The sequence below is a fragment of the Prionailurus viverrinus genome, chromosome F1 (genome assembly GCF_022837055.1).
Source record: "Prionailurus viverrinus isolate Anna chromosome F1, UM_Priviv_1.0, whole genome shotgun sequence".
In the NCBI taxonomy this organism is placed as follows: domain Eukaryota; kingdom Metazoa; phylum Chordata; class Mammalia; order Carnivora; family Felidae; genus Prionailurus; species Prionailurus viverrinus.
The window spans coordinates 9916134-9943692 of NC_062577.1; the positions used below are offsets into that span (position 1 = coordinate 9916134).

Sequence of the window (27559 nt, forward strand, 5' to 3'; positions counted from 1 at the left end):
TCTTGGCTTAATCCCTCTCCCCATAAAGAGATTATCCTGGTCATGACCAGTGGCCAGTTAAACACTTTGCTGAGCACGCTACATCCTTCTGGGGAAGGAAAGCCCTCGGGTACAGGAACTGCCCGTATCCTCATTTTAAGCAGCTGAGCGCGTCAGTCGCTTCCCTCCCTGGGAAAACGGCAGGCGTGACAAACGAGACCGGGCAACCGGCACGGACGACGACACCCTGATGCTAGCAACGCGATTTACCGATCCTCACCTCGGTAAGGTCTGCTGCAGCGAATTTCGAGGAAAACTGCATCACTGGTGGGACGTCATCCTTGCCGGAAACCATCATTTCTGTCCTCAGTTCAGGCAAAATGAGAATAGCAGCCGAAGGCTTAATTTCTGGGATCATATCCGCAAACCAGTCCAACTCTGGATCTCGTACTGGCTTCTTTTTCACTTGAATGGTGAACTCCTCTCCTAAACCCAGTTCAGATGGAACCTTGAGGCGTCCTTCTGGTGACACTTTTGGGGGCTCGGTGTGGCCTGGGTCATCCCTGCTTGGCGCAAGACCGGCCTTCTGGCACAGGCCGGGTTTCGAAGGCTTGGGCTCTTCAGTGAGTGAAAACAAGGCAGGAATGGGCTCAGGTCCCCCCGCGGCCCCAGGTCTCACAGCGGGGACTCCTCCTCCTGCGTTTGTTTCACTGTCTAAGCTGCTGGGCTCAAAGTCATCCCATGACGCCTCCTCCGTGTTCAAGTTAGGGAGCGGGGACGTGGAGGCATCGCGGGGTTCCGCGGGACCAATCTGTATGCTGACAGCTTTGTTTTCAGGCTCCTCTGGCTCGCTCCAGTCGGGCCACTCCTCAGACTTCTTAGAACTTGATGGGAAGTTTTCACGGTCTCCTGAGGTACTTTTCACGTCGGAGAGTCCGTTCATGGGGAATTTGATAGGCTGAGAATATTGATCACCTGTGGGGATAAGTACAAAAGTTACCCTCATAAAATGTTAAGAGCAAGCCATATATTTAGGAAAAGGTTAACACGCACACAAGGTCTGGCTCTCATTTCATAGAAATATCCAGGCTACTAAACTGTAGCTACAAAAGAGAATCCCCGCAGAACGTAACAGAACTAAGTTACTCAAATGCTTAACCCGAACTCTGAGGGAAGCACACCAAGCAGCAGGCGGAGCGTCCGATCCTTTCCCAGATGTTCAACGTTTGTTGGCGTAACTGTCTATAAACAGAGAAAGGTTCTAAGCCAGGCAGTGTCACCCCCAAAAAGTGTCATGTGCTCAACCGGACATACCCTCATTTTAAAGAGATTTCTCAAACGTGGGCAAGGCTGTGGAGTCTGGTGCAATGCGGCCGGACGCTACTCCTAACGCTTTCCCAAACGTAACCACGCCACTCTGTCTCTCACAGAAAACCTACTGCCATCTAACAAAACTGTCCTCCTCGGACCCAATTTGGAGAATGCTGCACCGAAGACCCGTCACCAGCTCTCCTCACCAGTCACGAAGAAATGGTCAGTAGGTACCCTATAGTCCAGGAAAAGCAGATGAGACCCCAGCTGACTACAAAGTCCCGAAGTGATACGAGAAATCAGCCTCAGTATTCCCAAGGTGCCCTTAATTTTCAGAATTTAAAACTTAATACTCAGGAAAACATTCATCCAAACAGTGGAAAAGCTACATAAATTGAGTATTTCTCCCTGTCTGCGTAAGAGTATTGGAACAATCGCTCTGCACATGCTTCTTGCTGCTGGGCGTGCTGCCAGAAAAACCCCAGAGGAGGGGTTCTCCAAGATTGGCGCATCTGAGCCTGCTGGCTACAGATGACGACGTACATGGGACAGTATAAAGATACATAAAAACTCCCCAAAGTAAAAGGGCTAAGAAATTGCTTCTTGTTCTAACAGGGTAGGTGGGCAACAGTTAAGAGAAATGGGTGTATTTAACACAGACAAAAGAGAAGTTGCAGGAAGAGAGCATCTTCAAATATCTGAAGAAACACCTGTTACGGAATGGACGCCTGTCCTCCGGGTGTTTACGGACGGGCTGAGTGTCTAAGTGGCGGTAAGGGACTCGAAAGGATTCAAGAGCTAGCTGAGAAGCTGGATTAGACAGAACCTTTAGGATACCTGCTTATAAGAGTTAACGGCTCTTGAACACTTTGGTGATTTAAAACCATAATTGGGGACGCCTGGGTGGCGCAGTCGGTTAAGCGTCCGACTTCAGCCAGGTCACGATCTCGCGGTCTGTGAGTTCGAGCCCCGCGTCAGGCTCTGGGCTGATGGCTCGGAGCCTGGAGCCTGTTTCCGATTCTGTGTCTCCCTCTCTCTCTGCCCCTCCCCCGTTCATGCTCTGTCTCTGTCCCAAAAATAAATAAAAAACGTTGAAAATAAATAAATAAAATAAAACCATAATTGATTCTACTAAGAATAAAAGTCCGAGAGTACAAGAACGCCAGCGTGAATGTACTTAATGCTACAAAACTATACAGTTAAAATTGGTAAATTTTATGCTATAGACATTTAACTTCCAATTGGGGAAAAAAATTGTTTCCAGAAAATGCTGTCTTTAACAGTTTACCTAAAAGTTCATACTCCACAGTGGACATTGGTCAAAAAGTTTCCAGCAAAATTTTTGGCTTAGTATTTCCTCTTCCTGGAAGGGCCTGGGGTAAGTCATCACAGTGAGGCCTGCCGGGCCCTGCAGGGTCTGACCTCTACAAGCCCAGCACCTCCTTGCTTGCTTCTGCTACCATCCTCCCCGCGAGGGCCTACCAGTGTCTCTTACCAATGTTCCCTCCTCCAATTCTCTTCCCTTTTCATAAATCTCACTATTATCCCATATTCTTAAGTCTGACCATATAGGTAAACTGCAAGGGAGCAGAAGGAGGAAAAAAAAAGCCCAAGGGTACTCTCCTATGGACATGCTCCTCCCCAGCATTCCCCCATGTTGTTCAGAAGAAGGTCCACTCTTAACTATAAACTTGAAATGCGTCAAAAAATGAAATGCAGGCAGTCACCAGGGCTCGGCAGCCATCTTGGATGAAGAGCTTAGCTAAGTCACTGAAAGTCTTTAGAAAAATCTATTTTAATAAAAATTCATCCCGGGGCACCTGGGTGGCTCAGTCGGTTAAGCAGCCGACTTCGGCTCAGGTCATGATCTCGCGGTCTGTGAGTTCTAGCCCCGTGTCGGGCTCTGGGCTGACAGCTCAGAGCCTGGAGCCTGGTTCGGATTCTGTGTCTCCCTCTCTCTGACCCTCCCCTGTTCATGCTCTGTCTCTCCCTGTCTCGAAAATAAGTAAAACATTAAAAAAAATTAAAAAAAAAAATTCATCTGTTCTACTTTGGTGCATTTTTGGTTTCTTACTAAGATTATAGGTCAACAGTTTATAGAAAGTCCACAATTAGGAAACTGCATCCAATAAATAAAACAGATTGGAGTGGGGACTCAACATGCAACAGAGCTGCCCTCGGAGACTGATGCCCCCAGCCTTATCCCAAAACTGCATCCCAAAACCCTTCCTCCCCTACAGATTCCTCTGGTATGAAATATAAATAAATCTCTCATTTGCTGTTTGGTGTACTCTGCTTGAAAACAAAAAACAAAACTACCTGGTACCACACAGACTCCATTCACTCAACGTGCTCCAAAATATCTTAGTCAGTGAGGGAGCAGCTTCGTCACCCTCTTCGAGTTCCTGACTGACAATGATTTCATCAGCACCAAGAAGAGTTGGACCTATCAAAACCTCAGGAAGCCAGCGTTGCTTAAAAAACCCTCCTGGAGCCACAAGGAGATACCACCTCCCCCGTCAGAATGGCTAAAATGAACAACTCAGGAAACAACAGATGTTGGCGAGGATGCGGAGAAAGGGGAAGCCCTCTTGCACCGCTAGTGGGAATGCAAACTGGTGCAGTGCTCTGGAGGTGCCTCAAAAAGCTGAAGATAGAACCACCCTACAATCCAGCACCTGCACTACTAGGTTATTTATCCAAAAGACACAAAAATGCTGACTCAAAGGGGCACATGCACCTCCAAGTTTACAGCAGCGCTATCGACAATGGCCAAAGTATGGGAAGAGTCTTAAATGTCTATCGACTGATGAATGCATAAAGAAGGTGTAGTAAATATATACAACGGAATATTACTCAGCGATCAAAAGAATGAAATCTTTTTGGAACTAAAGTATGCTAAGTGAAATAAGTCAGAGAAAGGCAAATATCATATGATTCCACTCGTGGAATTTAAGAAATAAAACAGATGAACATAGGGAAGGGAAGGGAAGGAAAAATAAGATAAAAACAGAAAGGGAGACAAACCATTAGAGACTCTTCAATACAGAGAACAAACAGGGTTGCTGCCAGGGTGTTGGGTGGGGGGAGGGGCTAAATGGGTGATGGGCATGAAGGATGGCACTTGTTGGGATGAGCACTGGGTGTTCTATGTAAGTGATGAATCACTAAATTCTCTTCCTGAAATTATCATTATACCGTATGTTAGCTAACTTGGATTTGAATTTAAAAATTAAAAAAATAATTAAATAAAATAAATAAAATAAATAAAATAAAATAAAATAAAATATAAAATAAAATAAAATAAAATAAAATATAAAATAAAATAAAATAAAATAAAATAAATAAAATAAAATAAAATAAAATAAAATAAAATAAAATAAAATAAAATAAAATAAAATAAAATAAAATAAAATAAAATAAAATAAAATTCTCCTGGCATGAGAATTAGAGAAAAGTCTATCTGATAGTTCTTTTCTACTGTAACGGTTTCTGTGCTAATTCACCATCCATGAGAACTGAATCAGAGATCCGTGTTTCCTAACAAGGTCACCATCCTATTCAGGGTTGTATCAAGGAGCAAAGAAGCAATGCCGTTGATACAAAATTTTTATTCTTGACTTTTTACAACCTATAAAGACCAGCAATTATTGCTACGTGCCATGTAATATCCAATTGGAATATGCCAGAAATAAGTATTTCTTGAAGTTCTTAAAAATCAACAGCTACTTACCTAAGAGGCCATCAAAATCAAAAGGACTTAAACATCTAGTGGTGTTTAGAGCTGCTACAACTTTTAGAAACTGACAGAGGGTATCCATAAAATTTTAAATATATTCTTTGACCCAGTAAGTCTACTTGTGGGACCTTATCCTCTAGCAATAAAAGGCAAACTACATCAAGATACAAGTACAAGGACATCTACTGCAGCAATGTAGTGGTTAAAAATCCAGAAATGAAAGCAATATCCATCAACAGGGAAATCACTAAATGAAATGTATTCAATGAAATATTAGGCAGCTGTCAAAAAAGTGACATTTCTACATATTGACCTGGAGACAAGTCCCTGAAAAGGCACTACACGAAAAAATTAAGTTGTAGAATTGGGCACAGTATTTTCTCATTGTTTTGTTAAAAAATCTGATACGTGGGAGTGTGTGTGTATACACAGATACCCGTGTATCTTTATGGGCCTAAGAAAAGGAAGAAAAGATTCCCACCAAACTATTAAAATTGATTACCTTATACACCCAGAAGGAACCGGGAGAGGGAAATTATGCTTTCTTTACAGTTGTCTCTATCCTCTGACTGAAGACAACCCACCTGCCTTACTTGTATAATGTTAAAAATTTCATTAAAACAACAATATTTAAAACAAAAAGCCCATTTAATCATTCTTACCTTCTGGGGAAAGGTCCACCATTTTAGTAAAACTTGGGGCAGTGCGTTTGAAGATCTTGGTTCTTTCACCTCCCACAACCACCTCTGGTCCAAGTAAGGACACCAGCACTGCTAGGCTATGAAGAGTAATTGCCACAATGGAATCACTGGTATCACGCAGGCCCAGCAAGACCTAGGAGTAAATCAGGTGGTAAGTGCACAGGACCACACGGCCTGTCTTTTTCCCCATAAACCAGCACCTGGGCTGCAATCAGACCGCGCTTGTTCAGATGACTTCATTTCTTACATGCGTGCTCCGAGTCAGCAGCTGTCAAACTACTGGTGGGCAAGGCCCAATAGGTTCCCCTCCCAATCAATCACAGACCCACACGTTGTAGAAAACAATAAAAGCAAAAATAAATCTATTGGAAATCGCATAAAATTATTGTGTTGAATTGCTATGAAAGGTTCTAAGCTTGTTCATGATGCCTGTTAGCTCCCGCCCCAGGACCAAAGGCAGCTGAGTGCTCTGGAGATCTCCAGTCTCTTAAGCCGACAGCACCCAGTACTCCCAGGAGGACTCCAGCAAATACCAACCAGGCCTGACTCTGCTCAGTGTCAGATCGGCTAAGACGGGGTATTCAGGGTAGTACTGCTGTAGAGGATTTTCCAAATTCTTGGGAGAATCTAAATGCTCCAATCAAAAGACACCGAGTGACAAGAGTCCATAACTGTGGCAGAGGGGCTAACTGCAGACACCTAGACTGACCAATCGTTTAATTTTTCTAGTTTCTAGTTTCCTCATTTATCTAAGATCAAGACTTCCAGCAAGACTAAGATGATGTTCAGGTCCAATGCTAACAAATCAGGCACGTTCTCAGAACAAAGCTGTACAAATAAAGTGTTTCTTTCACAAATGATGAGAATTCCATCAAGTAGGCTAACTGTACAATAACAAACCACCCAAGCCACAAACCTCAGTCATCCTCAAGCCTCTCCTCTCTCGTGAGCAGCTGCGTCCTACCCTTCTACCCTTTATATGTCCCTCTCCCATGACCACTGTCATATGTCCCCCAGACATTGCCTTCTCTTAGCTGGACTATTCTAACAGCCTCCTACCTCCTCTCCCCTCCTCCAGTCCATCTTCCACACTGCTACCAAAAGGAACTTTCTAGCGCATAAAAATCGGCCAGGCTAGTCCCCTACATAGGACAGAACTCCAGTGAGAGTCTTCACGGTCTTTCACACGCTGAAAACCTATGCATTCTTTGACCTCAGCTCAGGGCCAATTCTGAGACGTAAGAGGACTCCTCTCAGACGGAGGATGCTTCGTCCTTCGTCTATATGTTCAGAGACAACTACATCAGGGTAACAATTACTGCTGCAAATGGAAGCACCAAGTGCCATGTTGTGCTGCTTGGCCCTAAAGCCGGCCAGGCCCCCCGTGGTCCCCCAGTATCCATGCCCTATGCAAACCCACTCTTAATGAACCTCAGCTGACTTCTGTGACTCGCTCGAACCAGGAGAACATAACAGAAGTGACACTGTCCACTCCTAACCTATGCCTCCAGAAGGCTGCCCTGGCACTTCTGGTAGCCCCGGGCAGCCCTGTAAGGAGTCCACCTCCCTCGCTGGAGATGGGACGAAGGGGAACAGAGGCCCCGAGACATCCTGAGACCACGTGGAGAGAGAGGCCCAGCCATCCCCTTCAAGGTGTCAAGGAACCGTTTTGCATGCGTCAGCCTCAATGGGCCCCAGGGGACTGCTCATCAGCTGACATCATGTGGAGCAACAGAATTCCCAACCTGAGCCCAGTCAATGCAAAGAATTCTGAGAAAAAAATGACTTTTGGGGCACGTGCATGGCTCAGTCGGTTACGCATCCGACTTCAGCTCAGGTCATGATCTCATGGTTCATGAGTTCCAGCCCCATGTCGGGCTCTGTGCTGACAGCTCAGAGCCTGGAGCCTGCTTCGTATTCTGTGTTTCCCTCTCTCTCTGCCATTCCCCTGCTCATGCTCTGTCTCTCCCTCTCAAAAATGAGTAAATGTTAAAAAATTTTTTTTAAATAAAAAAATGTTTTAGGTACTAAGTTTTGGGGTGGTTGTACAGCAACAGGTGACAAACACCTATCTTTCCCACCTCCCAGCTCCTTGAAAGCAAGGTGTGTTATATACCCCTATGGCCCCAGGACCTATGCACAAGACCTGGCATAAAACCAGGCCTTACAAATAATTTATAAATAAATTAATCTCATAGGAAAACAAATTATTTGAAAGATACCACAAGGCTGACAAAATCTTTTAAAACCTCATACTGAGGGAGGGGCCAAGATGACGGAACAGCAAGGAAAGTTTTTTTTGTGTCTCTTGTCCCTGAAATGCAGCCAGATTAACACTAAACATCTTGCACACCTAGAAAACCGATTTGAGGGTTAACAAAACAATACGCACAACCTGAACCACAGAACTCAGCAGGTACATGGTGCAGAGAGGTGAGCTGGGGGAGAGAGACGCCGCAGAGGGCAGGGAGCTGTTTTTGCTTGTGGAGAGAAGAGGAAGAGTACACAAGGGACTGAACAAAAAAGGGGAGAAAGGAGAGGGTTTAAATTCCATTAAGACTCTAAAAAGGGGAAGCGCAGAGTCTGAGGCTCCACAGCTCAATACCTGGCGGTGCTGTGGTGGGAAGGGCGAATCCCCAGGGGCAGAGAGTGTGGCCTGAGGATGCCACGGGCCACAGAAGGAGAGGTGGCTCCCCTGCTGGGAGGACATTTGGTAGAGGCTGTGTGGCCCCCACACAGGCAAAGGTGCCACCGGACCCTGGAGAACCACATTCACTGGAACAAGGATGATAAGGGGGAAGCCTGGTGCCAGATGTGCGTTGTGATTTTCCATAATCACCGAAACGCTGCTACACAATCACGTGAACTTTTTCTGGGGCAGGTGGGCACCCGGCCATTGCTTGGTGAGACCCTCCCCCGGAGGGTCAGAACAGGTCAAAGCCGAAGTCCCTCAGAAGTGAGGGGATGGGAAACACAGCCACCATCTGAGATAAAACTCAGGAGGAGGTGCCGCTTGGCAGCCTGATGGCTTGGTCAAGAACAGTATAAAAGCGGGGAGTGGACAGAAGTTGGAGACAAATGAGGCTTGATTGCCAGTCGGGAAGAACACAGAGTTCTGATACTAGAGACAGGGTGAGACCGGGTAGCTGGGTTATGCCATTTTCATCTGACCCGCACATGCGCATACATGCCTACGTGCACCAAAACAATCCTCCCCAGTAAGTGAAGCAGTGCCACCTAGTGGAGAATGGGGCCGTTACACTAAGCCCTGATCAAAAGGCAACTACACATTTGAGGAACAACAAGAATCTCTCCGCCTGCTTAGTTTATGCACTACAAACTTCACAGTTTGACTTTTAGGGGAAACCGATGTAATTTCAATCATATTTCAGTCTGTTCACTGATCCATCTATTCAATTTTTTTTCTTATTTTTGAATAAAGACAAAACATTTATTTTTGTTTTCCATTTTTATTAAAAAGATTTTTAACTTTTTTCTACTACGTTTTTTAAAATTTTTTAAATTCTATTTTACTTTCATCATTTCATTTTATTCTATTTCATTGTATTCATTATATCTAATTTTCAAACGTTTTCCTTTTTTTTTTCTTTTTTCCTTTTTCTTTTCTTTTCCTTTTTTCTTGAATCTACCAAGCTCCTTTAAACAACCAGACCAAAATACACTTAGGATCTAGCATTATTTGATTTTTTTGTGTTGTTTTTACTTAATTTTTTTTTTTTTTTACTGATTCCTTTTCTTCCTTCAAAATGATGAAATGAAGGAATTTACCCCAAAAGAAAGAATAGGAAGAAATGACAACCAGGGACTTAATCAACAAAGATACCAGCAAGATGTCTGAACCAGGATTTAGAATCACGATAATAAGAATACTAGCTGGGGTTTAAAACAGATTAGAATCCCTTTCTGCAGAGATAACAGCAGTAAAAGCTAGTCAGGATGAAACAAAAAATGCTATAACTGAGCTGCCATCTTGAATGGTTGCCACGGTGGCAAGGATGGATGAAGTAGAGCAGAGAATCAGTGAGATAGAGGACAAACTTATGGAAAACAATGAAGCAGAAAAAAGAGGGAGACTAAGGCAAAAAAGCAAAATTTAAGAATTAGAGAATTAGGTACAAGGTTTATGTGAGCAAATCATAGAGGAAAACTTTCCTAAACTGGGGAAAGACACAGACATCAAAATCCAGGGAACACAAAGGGCTCCCATTAGATTCAACAAAAAACTAACCATCAACAAGGCATATCATAATCAAATTCACAAAATACTCAGACAAGGAAAGAATCATGAAAGCAGCAAGGGAAAAAAAAGTCCTTAACTTACAAGGGAAGACAGATCAGGTTTGCAGCAGACCTATCCACAAAAACTTGGCAGGCCAGAGAGGAGTGGCAGGATATATTCAATGTGCTGAATTGGAAAAATTTGCAGCCAAGAATTCTTTATCCAGCAAGGCTGTCAGTCAAAATAGGAGAGATAAAACATGTCCCAGACAAACAAATATTAAAGGAGTCTGTGACCACTAAACCAGCCCTGCAAGAAATTTTGAGGAGCATTTTTGAAGGGAAAAAAGATGAAACAAAAAACAAAAACAAACAAACAAACAAACAAACCAAAAAACCAAAAACAACAGACTAGAAAGGACTAGAGAACACCACCAGAAACTCCAACTCTGAACACAACATAACGGCAATAAGTTCATATCTTTCAGTACTCACTCTAAATGTCAGTGGACTAAATGCTCCAATCAAAAGACACAGGGTAACAGAATGGATAAGAAAACAAGACCCATCTATATGCTGTTTACAAGACACCCACTTTAGACCTAAAGACACCTTCAGATTGAAAGTAAGGGGATAGAGAACCATCTATCATGCTAATGGTCGCCAAAAGAAAGCTGGAGTAGCCATACTTATATCAGAAAATCTAGACGTTAAAATAAAGACTGTAACAAGAAATGAAGAAGGGCATTATATCATCAAGGAGCCTATCCACCAAGATCTAACAATTGTAAACATTTATGCTCCAAATGTGGCAGCAAACAAATACATAAATCAATTAATCACAAACATAAAGAAACTCATTGATAATAATACCATAAAAATAGGGGACTTCAATACCCCACTTACAACAATGGACAGATAATCTAAACAGAAAATCAAAAAGGAAATAATGGCTTTGAATGACACACTGGACCAGATGGACTTAACAGATATATTCAGAACATTTCATCCTAAAGCAGTGGAATACACATTCTTCTCCAGTGCACATGGAACGTTCTCCAGAATAGACCACATACTGGGACACATTTCAGCCTCAACAAATACAAAAAGATCGACATCATACCATACATATTTTCAGACCGCAACGCTATGAAACTTGAAATCAACCACAAGAAAAAATGTGGAAAGATAACAAATACTTGGAGACTAAAGAACATGCTACTAAAGAATGAATGGGCTAACCAAGAAGTTGAAGAGGAAATTAAAAAGTACATGGAAGCCAATGAAAATGGTAACACCACAGCCCAAAACCTCTGGGACACAGCAAAGGCGGTCAGAAGAGGGTAGTATATAGCAATCCAGGCCTTCCTAAAGAAGGAAGAAAGGTCTCAGATATGCAAACTAACCTTACACCTAAAAGAGCTAGAAAAAGAACAGTAAATAAAACCCCAAACCAGTAGAAGACGGGAAATAATAAAGATTAGAACAGAAATCAATGTTATCGAAAAAGAAAACAAAACAAACAAACAAAAAAGAAAACAGTAGACCAGATCAATGAAACCAGGAGCTGGTTCTTTAAAAAAACTAACAAAATTGATAAACCCCTAGCCAGTTTGATCAAAAAGAAAAAGGAACCAAATAAATAAAATCAAGAATGAAAGAGGAGAGATCACAACTAACACAGCAGAAATACAAACAATAATAACAGAATATTATGAGCAATTATACACCAATAAAATGGGCAATCTGGAAGAAATGAACAAATTCCTAGAAATATATACACTACCAAAACTGAAACAGGAAGGAATAGAAAATGTGAACAGACCCATAACCAGTCAGGAAATCGAACTAGTAATCAAAAATCTCCCAAAAAACAAGAGTCCGGGGCCAGATGGCTTTCCAAGGGAATCCTACCAAACATTTAAAGAAGAGTTAACACCTACTCTCTTGAAGCTGTTCCAAAAAAATAGAAATGGAAGGAAAACTTCCAAACTTTTTCTATGGAGCCAGCATTACCTTGATTCCAAAACCAGACAAAGACCCCACTAAAAAGGAGAACTACAGACCAATTTCCCTGATGAACATGGATGCAAAAATCCTCAACAAGGTATTAGCCAACCGGATCCAACAATACATTAAAAAATTATTTACCACGACCAATTGGGATTTATACCTGGGATGCAGGGCTGGTTCAATATTTGCAAAACAATCAATGTGATACATCACATCAATAAAAGAAAGGACAATAACCACATGATCCTCTCAATAGATGCAGAGAAAGCATTCAACAAAATATAGCATCCTTTCTTGATAAAAACCCTCAAGAAAGTAGGGACAGAAGGATCATACCTCAAGATCATAAATGCCATATATGAAAAACCCAATGCTAATATCATCCTCAATGGGAAGAGAAACTGAGAACTTTTCCCTTAAGGTTAGGAACAAGACAGGGATGTCCACTCTCACCACTGTTACTCAACATAGTACTGGAAGTCTTAGCCTCAGCAATCAGAGAACACAAAGGAATAAAAGGCATCCAAATTGGCCAGAAGGAAGTCAAACTTTCACTCTTCGCAGGTGACATGATACTCTATATGGAAAACCCTTAAGATTCCACCAAAAAACTGCTAGAACTGATCCATATTTAGCAAAGTTGCAGGATATAAAATCAATGCGCAGAAATCGGTTGCATTCCTATACACCAAGAATGAAGCAACAGAAAGAGAAATCAAGGAATTGATCCCATTTACAGTTGCACCAAAACCCTTAAGATACCTAGGAATAAATCTAACCGAAGAGGTGAAAAATCTACATACTGAAAACTATAGAAAGCTTATGAAAGAAATTGAAGAAGACACAAAAAAATGGAAAAAGATTCCATGCTCCTGGATAGGAAGAACAAATATCGTTAAAATGTCAATACTACCCAAAGCAATCTACATATTCAATGCAATACCTCTCAAAATAACACCAGCATTCTTCACAGAGCTAGAACAAACAATGCTAAAATTTGTATGGAACCAGAAAAAACCCGAATAGCCAAAGCAATCTTGAAAAAGAAAACTGAAGCTGGAGGCATCACAGGCCCGGACTTCAAGCTGTATTACAAAGCTATAATCATCGAGACAGTATGATACTGGCACAAAAACAGACACTCAACTCAATGGAACAGAACAGAGAACCCACAAGTGGACCATCAAATGTGTGGCCAACTAATATTGGACAAAGCAGGAAAGAATATCCAATGGAATAAAGACAATCTCTTCAGCAAGTGGTGCTGGGGAAATGGACATGCAGAAAAATGAACCTGGACCACTTTCTCACACCAGACACGAAAATAAACTCAAAATGGATAAAGAACCTAAACATAAGACAGAAAGCCATCAAAATCCTAGAGGAGAAACCTCTTTGACCTTGGCCACAGCAACTTCTTACTCAACACGTCTCCAGAGGCAAGGGAAACAAAAGCAAAAATGAACTACTGGGACCTCATCAAAATAAAAAGCTTCTGCACAGCAAAAGAAATAATCAGCAAAACCGAAAGGCAACTGACAGAATGGGAGAAGACATATGCAAATGACATATCAGATAAAGGGTTAGTATCCAAAATCTATAAAGAACTTATCAAACTTAACACCCAAAAAACAATCCAGTGAAGAACTGGGCAAAAGAAATGAATAGGCACTTCTCCAAAGAAGATATGCAGATGGCCAACTGACACATGAAAAAATGCTCAACTTCACTCATCATCAGGGAAATACAAATCAAAACCACCATGAGATACCCCCTCACACCTGTCAGAATGGCTAATATTAACAACTCAGGCAACAACAGATGTTGGCGAGGATGCGGAGAAAGAGGATCTCTTTTGAACTGCTGGTGGGAAGGCAAATTGATGCAGCCACTCTGGAAAACAGTATGGAGGTTCCTCAAAAAATTAAAAATAGAGCTACCCTATGACCCAGCAATTGCACTACTAGGTATTTATCCAAGGGATACAGGTGTGCTGTTTCGAAGGGACACAGGCACCCCCATGTTTACAGCAGCACTATCGACAATAGCCAAAGTATGGAAAGCGCCCAAATGTCCATCGATGGATGAATGGATAAAGAAGATGTGGTACATACATACACTGGAGTATTACTTGGCAATCAAAAAGAATGAAATCTTGCCATTTGCAACTATGTGGATGAAACTAGAGAGTATTATGCTAAGCGAAATAGTCAGAAAAAGACAAATATCATATGATTTCATTCATATAAGGGATTTAAGATAAAAAACAGATGAACATACAGGAAGGGAAGCAAAACTAATATAAAAACAGGCAGGGAGACAAAACAGAAGAGACTCATAAATATGGAGAACGAACTGAGGGTTGCTGCAGGGGTTGTGGGAGGGGGGATGGGCTAAATGGATAAGGGGTAAGGGGCATTAAGGAATCTACTCCTGAAATCACTGTTGCACTATATGCTAACTTGGCTATAAATTAAAAAAATAAAGAAATAAAGAACTCCTACTGAGTCAAACATTATCTCCTAAAAGTTCGCAGCGACCCAGAATATGACCTTAAAATGAGGTCATCCTGGGTTAGAGTGGGCCCTAAGTCCCATGAAGCAGACGGGCCTGAGTTACGAGCCAAGACACAGCAGGGACCGGCCGGAGTCAAGCTGACACCTGGAGTTCAGACTGGCCTCCAGACCCAGGAGAGAACTTCTACTGCTTTAAGCCATGCAGTTTGGGGTCATTTGTTAGGTGAGCCATGGCAAACCGACATAAACCGGAGCCCCAGAGTGGGTGACTCATTACCTGGTTCCCCAGAGGCTGATAGACAGTCTGAAAACCACTGGTAGGAGTAAACTCATCTTCCTCTCGGTTATAATTTAATTTGTTTATGGTATTTAATTATGGACACGTATACTTTCTGTCACAAAACATCCACAAAGGGTTCTTGGTCCCTTCCCCAAGGGATCACACCTGGGCGGCTCAGCCGGTTAAGCGTCTGTCTCTTGACCTCAGCTCAGGTCCCGATCTCAGTTTGTGAGTTCGAGCTCCACATCGGGCTCTGCGCTGGAAGTGCAGAGCCTGCTTGGGATTGTCTCTCCCTCTCTCTCTGCCCCTCCCCTGCTTGTGCTCCCTCCCTCCCTCTCCCTCTCTCTCTCTCTCTCTCTCTCTCTCTCTCAAAATAAATAAATAAACTTAAAAAAACAAACAAACAAAAGAATTAGCAAACAGAACTACGGTTTTTCCCAGCTTAAGACCAAACACCTTAGTTTAATCGATCTGCCTATGTGAATGGGATGGGAATGCAGTCTGAATTTCAGCCCTGGGTATCCGAGGAGCTTTTCACCCTGACGGGGGCCTCCCGACCCCCTAACCTATCACCTCAGCGCTGCGAACCCGCCCCCTCCTTTCAGCCCCCAAACTAGCAGCGGCCGTCCAGCCTGCGCCCGCCGGCCGTCTCTGACCTGTGGCAGGATGACTTTCTTCAGCTGCTCCGGAGTGAAGTGCTCCACGTAGGCCTCCAGGTGAGACAGCAGCACCATCCGCACGTGCTCCTCGTGCACCTCAAACAGCTGCAGCAGCACAGGGATCACCCGCGACCGGAACAGGGCCGGCGACAGCAGGCAAGGCACTTCTCCCCGCGCGCTGTCTACCCCGCGGTCAGAGGCGGTTCCGCGTGAAGAAGCAAATGGTCATTTCAGCGGAAGGAGCATGAAGGATAATTTAGAAACTGAGCCCAGAGCTTCCCACACATTCTAGGCCCCAAAGCAAAGGACACCTTTCTGGGTGACTCAGATTACTCAAGGGTCAACGACCTTAAACACGCTCTGCCTTGTGAAATACTGTGCCACGCTGAACCTGCAACAGAGAAAGCTGGCGTATTTTAAGGGACTCCTGAAAATCAGTAACTCTCTATACATCTGTGTTTAACCAGTGAGGAATTTCATATACTAGGGTAGATCAAGGACCGTGGCTGCAATTTCATCTGCAGAACCAGGAGGTGTTAAATGTCACAACGGGATTTGGTGCCGGGCGGTCCTCTCTTCCTGCCAGTTATGGTAGCGGTGATCAGAGATCGCCGTCACAATCGTGTGGGGGCCTTTACAAATAAATAAATACATATACAGTCCTGCCCCGGCTGTCCCACCATCAGTGGATCGGCCATACAGGCACATTTTTAAAAAGGTCCCCAGGTGATTCAGAAGCACACCGCCATCTAAGATCTACGGAGTGAAGGGATGGCAGCTGGGAAGAAAAACTCCGGGACCTGAGACGGATGTCATGTGTGTCAGCTACAGTTGAACTGAAAACAGACACAGAAACAAAAACCCTCAGGGAATAACAAAGGCTGTAACAAAATTCTATGCTGCAAAACAGTTACCTATGCTGCTGCTTTGTTGGGTGGAGATCTTTTAAGAAAATAAATTCTGAAAATAAATTCTCTAACCTGGTACGTTCCCATCTACAGTGCTTATGAAGTTATCGAGTATCAGAATAATAACCTTAACTGCACATTCAGAAAAAAACTGAAGCTCCAGGTAGGAAAGTCATCTCCCGCCTTTCAGTCTTTCCACTGAAAATATAAAATAAGTGGGTTGCTCTTGGGAAGCCAGAAGGCACAGGCGTAGGTGCGCCTGGGTGACTCAGTCAGTTGAGTGTCCAGCTCTTGATTTCAGCTCAGCTCATGATCCCAGGGTCATGGATTGAGCCCCGTGTCGGGCTCTGTGCTGAGCGTGAAGCCTGCTTAAGGTTCTCTTCCCTCTGCCCGTCCCCCGTTTACACTCTCTCTAAAAAAAAAAAAAAAATTAAAGGGGCGCCTGGGTGGCTCAGTCAGTTAAGGTTCTGACTTCAGCTCAGGTCATGATTTCACGGTTCATGAGTTTGAGCCCCACACTGGGCTCTCTGCTGTCAGCACAGAGCCCGCCTCAGATCTTCTGTTCCCCTCTCTCTCTGCTGTGCCCCACTCACATGCGTGCTCTCAAAAATAAACGTTAAAAAAATACATTAAAAAAAAAAAGAAGGCACAGGCCTAACTGCAAATGCAAAAGCCCTGTGAGGACGTACGCCTTATCTTAAAACTTCATGTGCGTTGCATACTTGAATCTCACGTGTTTATGTGTGCGTGTGTATGTGTAGATGTATGGTTTTTCCAATATCCCACCTTCTACAATAAATCTGACTCTCCAAGAAGATGCTCCTTATTTACTCCGTGGGCTCTGGTACCCAGGTTTGAGTCAAGATAATCACCTCAGGGACCAATGACTCTTTTGGAGCCATACTCTACACCATGCAGTAATCTCAGTCTGCTCAAATAAGGACTAATAACACCCGAACTCCTTAATTACCAATAATCCTTTGAAAAAAATTCACCTTTTTTGGGGCCAAGCAGATGAGGCAGAAAACTCTTAACGGCTACTGGCTCTGCAAACACCAACTGATTAAGCAGAAGAGGCACCAACCGCGAGGCGATCAACTCCTCGGACAAGCAGCTGACTCTGTCCAGCAGGAATCTGAGGGGAAAGAAGAAAAGCCTGGGCAGCCGGTGGTGCCACTGTATCCACTTCCTCATCCAGTGTAGACACACGCAGCCCTCCCCTACTTCAGTCAGAGGGAGGCACGGGGAAACGTGGCCAGAGGAGGTGAACGGCCAATGCAGGGGATCTAAGAAAAAACTCAGGGGGCGCGAGACAAGGCCACCAGTGCGCACACAAGGTCCCATCCACGCTACGAAGGATGCAGGATGTTAGATTATCTGAAGTTTCCATAGGAAACAAAATTCAGGCTTTTCTTACTAACTCCCTAAGATCACACCTGTCAAAGCCCTCTGTCAAGAACACACAGGTAATGGGGGGGGGGGGGCGGGGGGGAACAGTATCACGGCCGCTGCACAGCCACCCTGCACGGACGGTCCTGCTCCTGCTGCGCGGGGAGGCCGTCAACAGGGCTCCCCCAGGCTCGTTCCGTTCCCGCCACCTCTTCCGATGGCCACCCCCACGCAGCTGTCGCCCTGGAATCCCGGCCCCTTCCAGGACCCTCAGTGGGCTGCCCTCCTCCGCGAGCCCGGTACCCCCGCCCACGAACGTGCTCACGGCTCTTCTGCCCTTAAAAAAGTCCTTCCCGACTCCATCCCCTTCTTCGACTACTCTCCACTGGCCCTTCTCCAAACCTTCCCGCAGGTCTTCCCCAGTGTCCGGGCTCTCACCTTCCTAGTGAATCTCTGCCCGCGCGGCCGGGATCCCCACGCCCTCAAACAGCTCCTCAGACGGGGTGCTCTCCGGGCGCCTGACGGCATCCCCTGCCCTTCCTGAGCTTTACTCTGCCGGGGACGCCAGCCTTCCCGGCCTCCCCCGCACCTCCTCCGGCCATCGCCGCTCCATCTCATTCCTCGACCACCATCTTAGAAGGCTGGGTGGGGGCCCCACGGTCAGTTTGGGCATGCCGTGCCCCCCATGCTACCGCTTTCTCTGGGAAACCGCCACCAATGGCAGGCCAGTGAACCCCAATACTCCTCTCCGGCTCATCGCATGCGCGCGTCTCGCCCGGGCTTCAGAGCCACCTGGTCAAAGGCCCATGCGCATCTCCATCTAGAGTCCCATGGCCCCGTCACGTGCCCTGAACACCCAGCTCCTCACATTCCCTGCGCGCGAGGGCCTCTCCTTGGGTATCCTCCGCGCGCTCTTGGTGACGATCGCCACGGCCCTGCCAGCATTAGAAGCGGGGCTCATCTGTGTCGTCCTCCTCCTACCATCCCTGCCTCACCTCAGGCCTCCCATCGAGGCCCACCACAGGCCACCGGCCGACCCAAGTCCCGTAAGGAATCACTCTGCGCCCTCCAAGGGCAACAGAGGGAGCCACCTCCAGGGAGATCCGACCGTTTCACAGCCCGCGTGCTCCGCTCACAGACAGCGGCAATGCTCCTCACGGCCGCGTCCGAGGGTGCCCACCTCTCACCCACTGCGGTGTGGGAACGCGCGGACTCACCCACCTGCCTGCTGCTCCGTACACGAGGCACAACGCCTCCGTGCGTTACTTCGCGTTGCCCTCTGCCTGCCATACCTCTTCTCTAACCACCTCCTCCCTCGACCTCTGGGCCGTCGGGACGTCCCCCGCGAGCTCAGTCACCGCTTAAGCACTAACTAGCCATCCCAGGGCCCAGCAGAAAGCCCGACACGCAGGCAACGTTCGAAAAACTTTGTCCAAGAAAGTAAACGTCAGACTCATCTCTCCGGAGATGAGTCATTACGCGGACTTAACCCAAGGTACTGAATTTTAAGCCCTTAACTTTCTGGACTTACTTGAAGAATTCAGTTTTTTCCTCTTCACTCTTCAACGTTAAACTTTTCAAGAAATTCACAACTTCTAGAAAATCATTCCTAAATGCCAAAGAGAAAAAAAAAACATGCGGGACAGCAAATTAGAGAAGGTGTATTCAATACTGAAGCCATAACCACAGACCGGGCTGTAAAAATACTCTAGGAAACATTCTCCTCTGCCAGTTCGAAGACTCCATTATATAGGGGCACCCGGGTGGCTCAGTTGGTTAAGCATCGGATTCTTGATTTCTGCTCAGGGTCACGATCTTGTGGTTTGTGAGTTTGAGCCCTACGTCAGGCTCTGCGCTGGCAGCACAGCCTCCCTGGGATTCTCTCCCTCCCTCTCCTTCTCTGTGCCCCTCCCCGCTGCGCGCACGCTATCTCTCTCCAAAAAAATAAATGAATGTTTAAAAAAAAAAAAAAAAAACTCTTAAAAAAAAGAAGACTCGGGGCGCCTGGGTGGCACAGTCGGTTAAGCGTCCGACTTCAGCCAGGTCACGATCTCGCGGTCCGTGAGTTCGAGCCCCGCATCAGGCTCTGGGCTGACAGCTCAGAGCCTGGAGCCTGTTTCCGATTCTGTGTCTCCCTCTCTCTCTGCCCCTCCCCCGTTCATGCTCTGTCTCTCTCTGTCCCAAAAAATAAAAATAAACGTTGAAAAAAAAAAAAAAAAAAGAAGACTCTATTATAACTGAGTCGCTCAAGAGACAAATACTGCGAACGAGCCCGTGAAGCATCCGGCGTCTTAAGAACAGCAAAGAGATGCGCGAAGAGGATTCAGGCTCCGGCACACACGGTGGGCACACCGACTCCCGCCACCTCGGCGGTGTTTTTGCAACCACAGTCACGGGAACCTGTGCTGCCACAGGATGTGGTGAACGGAGCCGTCCTGGCAGAAATGGAAGCGATGCAGTGAAGCATTGCAAAACAGCCACTGAACCTCAAGTCCGCTCCGGTGAGAGCCGTCAAAGGGGCCGGGGAGACTGGCATGTCCGTGCCAGTCACGGGAGCCTCCCCATTTCTCCTGCCGGAAGCCGTGCAGTCATCTCCTCAGCCAGGTGGGGGCGTGGGAGGGAGGGCTGTGGGCCCCCCGGGGGGAGGGCAGCTTGCATCAAGTCCGGGGGGACGAGGCTGCCAGGCCGGGGGCCGACACTTCAGCACACGACCCCACCGCATGGCCAGCCACCTGGGGCTCCCCATTTACACCTGCACCCCTTTCCCTCTGGCTTTAGTAGCAGAAGAAAAGCACAAATGTCACAACCGAAGCCTAATCGAGTTCGCGCAGCTGCCTCGGCAAGAGATGCCGGCCCGGGTCCTCCTGCTGGCTTCTCCTCACGGGCAACCGTCAGATTTCAGGAACGGGGAGCTGGTGTGCGTTCTGGCTTTCTCTCCCGTCTCTGTTTAAAACACAATCCTTGGGGGGCACCTGGAGGGCTCAGTTGGTCAAGCGTCTGACTTCGGCTCTGGTCATGATCTCATGGTTCATGGGTTTGAGCCCTGCATCAGGGCTCTGTGCCGTGTGCGCGGAGCCCGCTTCGGATCCTCTGTCCCCCTCCCGCTGCCCCTCTCCCACTCGCGTGCTCTTTCTCTCTCAAAAATAAACAAACGTTTAAAAAAAAATACAAAAATACAATTCTTACTAAACAACTCTTTTATCAAACAGTGGAGAGAATCTATTTGCTATGAAGGATTCTTTGTAGAGACCTTGTATCAAGGTAAGATATTGCTATGAATCCTCTAAAAGGACACAGAAACACCTTGGTTAAAAGACTCCTGGGGCGCCTGGGTGGCACAGTCGGTTAAGCGTCCGACTTCAGCCAGGTCACGATCTCGCGGTCCGTGAGTTCGAGCCCCGCGTCAGACTCTGGGCTGATGGCTCGGAGCCTGGAGCCTGCTTCCAATTCTGTGTCTCCCTCTCTCTCTACCCCTCCCCTGTTCATGCTCTGTCTCTCTCTGTCCCAAAAATAAATAAACGTTGGAAAAAAAAAAAAAAAAAGACTCCTGTGACGGGAAAGGTTTTGAACAGTTTCTTTGAAACCAGAGTGGCCAATAAAATCCTAGTAATTATAGTGAAACTACCTGTGCCCCATTTAATAACATGGATCCTAGTCCTATGGGAGAGGTAATTCACCCCCTCGGAGGAGAGCACCGGCTTTCCCTCCACTCCGGTTTGTCTCGGGCTCTCCAACCGCTGACATGTAAGGATCCTTAGTTTCAAAAGGACATAACATCAATTTTGCTACTAAAAGTCATGAATGTGAAATTAACCCGTGCGGAATTTCTGCGGTCACGGAAATGAAGAAAAGGAGGACACGTAATTGAAACTAACCTTGAAGAGAGGTCCAAAACCATCTCTGAATCCAGCGGCAGTATTAACCTTATATTGTGCCCCTCCCTCTAAATCGACTTCCTTGCGTTTCCATCACGCATTACCAAACAAAGACGACAATCTTCTGCCTGAAGACAAACGAGCTCCTTCCCCCTCCCCCAACAAGAAAACTTTTCAACAACAACAAACTCCTAGAACACAATGGCAGCAGAAAGGAGTGGCCGTGTTTACGAAGTTTCTCGATTACCTGACCAGTGCCACCCACTAGATGCAGCGTGGCTTCTAAGGGCTCTGGCTGTAACTTCCAGACCCAGGCCTTCACCACAGTTAAAGATTTCTAGAACTTCCTGTGGTAGGAACCTGAGAGGCAATCCACTCTCGCCCCCTATCCTCCCATGCGGATGTGACTTGACCTCTCCTATGCCAACAGAAGGGACTGTGTGACCCGGGGGCCCCGAAACCCCACCACGGGACGCGGCACCTGCGAGCGGCCGGGGAAGCCCGCTGGGTGCCCTCACCTGAAGAAGTCATGGGACAGTAAGGTGCGGAGCGGCGGCCGACATGTGGGGATGGGATTCAGCAGGGTTGAGTGCAAGGTCTGTTGGAAGCTGGAGAGAACATCCGCTGAAACTGAAATCCAGAGGTACAGTTAGTTTCCAAGCCTTCTCCCTCCTTTCAGGACCTCTATAGCTGGAGACTGACGGGAGCAAAAACCAACCTGTAAAAAGCCCAAACAAACAAAGCCCTGGCTGTTGCTAAACAGCTTCCGGCTCACCTGAAGCCACACTCCTTGGCAGGTGTAGAAAATTCATCTGCCAACACATCCAGCCCCACCCCCACGGGCCTCACCTCTGTGTCCTTATCTCCCAGCGGCAGGTGTAACTCAGCTCGGGCCTAGAGGAAGTTTAAGAAGTGGCTGGTCTGAGGGCCTTATGGACCAGGGTTCCTCACCCACAGAACAAGAAAAGTTATCTGAATGACTGTGTTTTCTATTCTCTCCAGGATGGTGCATAATTACCACCATTCTAGACACAGAGGAGTAGTGGGTTCATTCCCCACAGGGCATGCCTTAGGGCCTTAATGGGGTTTAATTCTCAAGTATTCAGGCTGAGACAATTTAGAGCGAGCAGCCGAAGGGTGCTTGTAACTTCAGGATGCTGCAGAAGCCTGGTAAAAGAAGTTGCGTTAGAAGTGCCCAAAGCTTCGGCAAAGTGCGAGCCAGGCCGGGAAGGGGCCTAACGAGGCATGTACCCCCCCGCCCAGGCCCGTTAACAGGCGGACAACCTAAGGCCTGGGGTGGCTGGACCAGAATGAAGCAGGCCACCAGGCACGCCATCAAAGAGCTCGAAAGAGAGAAGAAAACAATGTGTTCAGGAGCCTGGGCTCTTCGGGGCAACAAAAGAAAAGGTAATGAGTAAATTACATCAAGAAGAAAAAACTCAAAAGGACTTGGAAAGAATAAAGATAAGGAAACGTCCAGCTTGATTCAGATTAAATAAAAAGTGCCGAATCCTCCTCTCTTCTTCAGATCGTTACATATAAATCGATAACAGCACTCATTTACCTGACTGACTCAATAAGGAACAGAGTCTTTAGACCACAAGTACCAATACCGATTGATAAGATTATAACACGTGATATAAACAGAGTCGAAAGTGGTTCCTACTTAAAATTCTTTAAAACTCTGCAAAGAAATCAAAGCTTCTTTCCTCAGCGCTGTTAAGATCTGCCATACACAAGTTATCTGGTAAGTAACAGGTTCCTTACTATGGTCAAAGACTGTGGTCCTCTGAATCCACCCAGAACAGGCTGTGAATGACCTTCCTGCTTATTCTGTGGATGTAATAGTGCAATAACTCACCCTGTCCACTTAAGACTGTGAGCAAACTTTCCACCAATGTCCCAAATGAATAGGCATCCCGGGCATGTCCATGTGACTCTGGCAGAGTTGTGAATTCTGGAGACTAAAAGCAGTAAAGATCATTAAACCTAGAGAATCTGCCTTAGAAACCCGATCTACATTTTCTCTGAAGCACTCTCTCCCATTTTTGCATTGATTATACTCAAAGCCAACTATAGAGTACCACACACTGGCTTACAGGCTCTTAAAACCATGAGGGAATGCAATTTATCAAAGATTTTAAAATATCAAACAAGGGCCAAAAGAGAAAAAGGGCCTAAATATGATATATGTCTGTGGCTTTCAAAAATATTTTTGACGGCAACCCACATTTTTAAAAATTTTATTATTATTATTATTGTTAGTGGTGGTAGTACACACACACACACACACACACACACACAAATACACATAATGGAAACAAAACTTTTATAAAACAATACTCAGACTTACTGATATTTTCTATTTTATTCCTCCTCCCCTCCCCCCCCCCCCCCCCCAATAACTGTCAGGACCTCTAACTTGATTTAAAACCCACAAGTCAGTCTGAAAAACACTAGTACATACACATAGTACTGATTTGGAACAACCTGATTTATTTCAAGTCTTAGGTCTATATTCAAGGTTATAGTTGGGTTGGTATTTCCTGTATGTCTCTGGGGATCGTGGTCTGTTTTACGGTAATTGTAAGAAAAAATTTAGAGGGAGCGACGGCCTTCGCGTGTCCTGGTAAATATAATCTTTCTTCACCGGCAGCTGGTGGTGAAGATAAGAAACAAAAACAGAATAGAAAGGTTCATCAACCTAGGGGAGAGATCTGTAGATGGACCTTTGTCAGACAAGATCATTAACGTCAATAATCACGCTTGCGTGCACGTTGGAGCCCTACCTCACGACCGGCGGGCAGACGAGTGGCTTGGGTGCAGCTCAGGGACGGCTAGGGCTGCTGCTTCCCCAGCTCTCAGGGCTTCCAACAGAACACCAAGACCGTGAAATGGGGATGAAGCACCAATGAGGTATTTAATGGTAACACAGGGGTCTGTACGACCCAAAAATGTACGCAGACTGTCCAGAAAAAGGCTCCCTGATGTGGTGATAAGATTAATCTCAGACGCCGTCACGGCCAAAGGAATTATGAGGCATCTACAACTTAGCTAAGAAAGAGGGGGGAGACGAAAGGTTCTTTTAAGTTTCATACAAAGAAGCCTTCGTTACAGCTGAAGCATATCATCTTACCATCTCTTCAGGAGGGATAGATGCTGGGTCTCTTACTGACTGAATACTCCTCAGAAACTAGACAGAGAAATAAATTAGGGAAAATAATTCATACACAGGTTTGGTGAACCAATGTCTTACACCAAGTTACAGAAGCAACCAGCAATGCAAAAAGCAGCAATGAAGCCTTCTAACTGACACACATGTTAAATACACAAACTTAAAATCTTGCTACTTAAAAAATGTGAATACAGTACCTGGCACAGCACGAGGCTCAGCAGAAAACACCTGTACCCTTTCCTCTCCCCTGCAGCTGGTTTAGGATGCCCTCTGCTGGTCAGAGGCATCTCTGCACCCTGCTTTCCTTACACTGATAATTAGGAACACTTCTTTCACATCCTGCAGAGTTATTAACGAGTGAAAGCCTTTTCTAGCATAGAACAAATCTATCAATAATCTTCCTGCTGAATTAGGTCAATCTTAAGGCCCGCTGCCACATGAGATATAAAAGTTGAGGACCTTGTCAACTACGGAGATAACATCCGCAGAACAAGTACATTCATTCACCGATTCAAAGATTAGTTTTCAAGTGCTTCTATGTCCCACACACCACTTAGGGCACTAGGAGCACAAAAGGAATACGATACAGTCCCTGCCGCCGGCCAGGTGCTCACAACCTAGAATGTAAACTGAGAACCGCAGTAACAGGTGCTGAGTGCCATATGGAAGCACAGAAGGAGAGACTGATTTCGTTGGGCGGGGAGTACCCAGGGGAGGGCTTCACAAAGAGACTGAGCTAGAACACAGACTTCAGCTTCATCTCACATGCCACAGAGAGCCCGTGGGAAGAAAGCATCTCAGCGACAGAAAGGCACACATAGGAAGAAGCGGGTGAAAGGCACCGCCCACCCAAGAGCACAGCTGAGCTGCGTAGACCGGGGTGCGGGTGCAGCCCGAGAGGAGCTCAGTGACTATACGTGTAGGTCGAGCTGAAGGCAGGCTCGGGGAGAGCCTGTGAAGGGCGTTACACGCCATGGTAAAGAATTTGGAAGAGAAGTCAAGGAGTGAGTTACAAGCCATTATACTGAGATGGAAGGTGAATTCTGAGAAGAAAGGGACCACCTGGGGCAGAAATCATCAGAGGAACACCTTTGCGGGGAGAAGGAGCGTCTGACCTCGGCGAGAGCCCATGAAGGTGTGCATTCAACATGGCCCCCTTGTGGAGGCCCCACGAGAGAACGGGGAACCAGACTGAGTCAGTATGCCAATGAGCCAGCACTTTAGTACGGCTACCGTGATGGGACTGGGTTTGTTGTTGTTATTGTTGTTTTTAGAAAGAGCAAGTCTAGTGGCAATGTGCAAAACGATTAAAAACAAGAAATAGAACAGAAAGGTTCATCAACCTAGGAGGGCAACGTGTAGAACCTGGTCAGGCAAAACCATTAAGAGGTACCAGAAGCAGCAACAACACAGCCCACGAGGAGCTGAGATGTTCGCGTCCTAACTCCGGCTGTTAGCGCACGATGGAGGACTTCGGACAACTTGGACGGCTGTTCGTGAACATTTCCTGACTACCTAATGCGTGCCAGGCACTATTCCGGGTGGAGATGTTAAAAATAAGCCAAAGAGACTCTCGCACCCTCAAGAAGCTCAAATACTGGGAAAGAAATCAGACACACAAAGGTAATTTCAATATTAAACATTAAGTGGTGTCATTAAGGACAGGGTATTATAGGAATAGAAGGGAAGAGCATTTAATTAAAAATCTGACCGAGCCATTTTACCCCTCGGTCTCAAGTTCCCGAGCTACCAATCGAGGAGACGAGAATAAAGGAAGCCTCTGAAAGAATAAACTCCTACAATTCTGTGAATCTGGCATCGACAATAAAGTCCAGTGTCCAAAGCTAGGATCACCCGAACACCGAAGGAGGTTCCCGAGGTAAGAACCGCCCACTAAAATGCTATCCGATTCCAGGTGCCACAGAGGGCCTATCCCCTGGCTTACCTCGGGTGTGGCCTGAGGAACTTTGCAGACGGTCTCCATCCCCCCCAGCTTCCAGTGGCCGTCCTCACTCACAAACACAGATGACAGGCAGACGTTGTTGTGTGTCAGGTGCCCCTGGAGAAAAAGAACAGGAAGAGGCTGCCGCTAGAATCTGTCAGGCAGAAGTTCTAAAGAACTAAAAACTGATCGCCGAAAGAAGCTAAGGCAGGTCCGCCCCCCTGTGGCATAATAAACGAAGCACAACTTTAAGGAGCGACAAACCGAACAAGCCTGCGTATGCATTACGAGGTCGGAGGGAAGGAAAAACGCGATGGACAGGCTTTTGTTCTGTCCCCTGCCCAGTGAGGCAGGTTAATGAAATAAAGGCATGACAGCAGGGCGCAGATTCTGCACGTCCCTGCCTCCACGCCAGGCAGGAGGGATGGTACGCACACAGGTACACGTCGTCATGGCCGAGAGCGTGTGCCTCCCTTTAAAGGTGAAGTTTATCTTTGCTCCCCTAGGCTGCTGTACTCTCTCCTCTAAATTCTTTCTCACCTACATTCTAGCACGAACCCAGAAATCTTCCCCTGAAATCTTGTCAGGAGGCCTTAAAAATTTCTGCCGGAAGAAGAGGAAAATGGAATAACGGTAAGGCCCACTAGAAATATCTCACAGAGCACAGATGTGACAGAATACAGGACCAGAAAACATAGTACAGTCAAATAAGTAAGAAGGAAGAAGGCAATGAGAACAGAATTCAAGTACGTGTATGTTTTTTCCCCCAAACTGGAAATCATTTCAGTAGACAAGTGCGTTTTAAATATCCTACTTGCCAGAAAAGTGTGTAC

The 27559-nt window shown here is 46.0% G+C and overlaps 1 protein-coding gene across 11 annotated transcripts in view; it reads right to left on the minus strand.

Moving 5' to 3' along the window:
- SCYL3 (SCY1 like pseudokinase 3) overlaps positions 1-27559 on the minus strand; it is a 43640-nt gene that overhangs the window by 889 nt on the left and 15192 nt on the right. For all 11 annotated transcript variants that reach the window (XM_047839798.1, XM_047839799.1, XM_047839800.1 and 8 more), the window contains 9 exons: positions 26730-26843; positions 24746-24802; positions 23471-23573; positions 22128-22239; positions 19266-19343; positions 17341-17480; positions 15435-15619; positions 5692-5863; positions 260-954 (listed from right to left, as the gene is read on the minus strand). In XM_047839798.1, the coding sequence (XP_047695754.1) occupies positions 260-954; positions 5692-5863; positions 15435-15619; positions 17341-17480; positions 19266-19343; positions 22128-22239; positions 23471-23573; positions 24746-24802; positions 26730-26843 (1656 nt within the window). The remainder of the gene's footprint in view (positions 1-259; positions 955-5691; positions 5864-15434; positions 15620-17340; positions 17481-19265; positions 19344-22127; positions 22240-23470; positions 23574-24745; positions 24803-26729; positions 26844-27559) is intronic.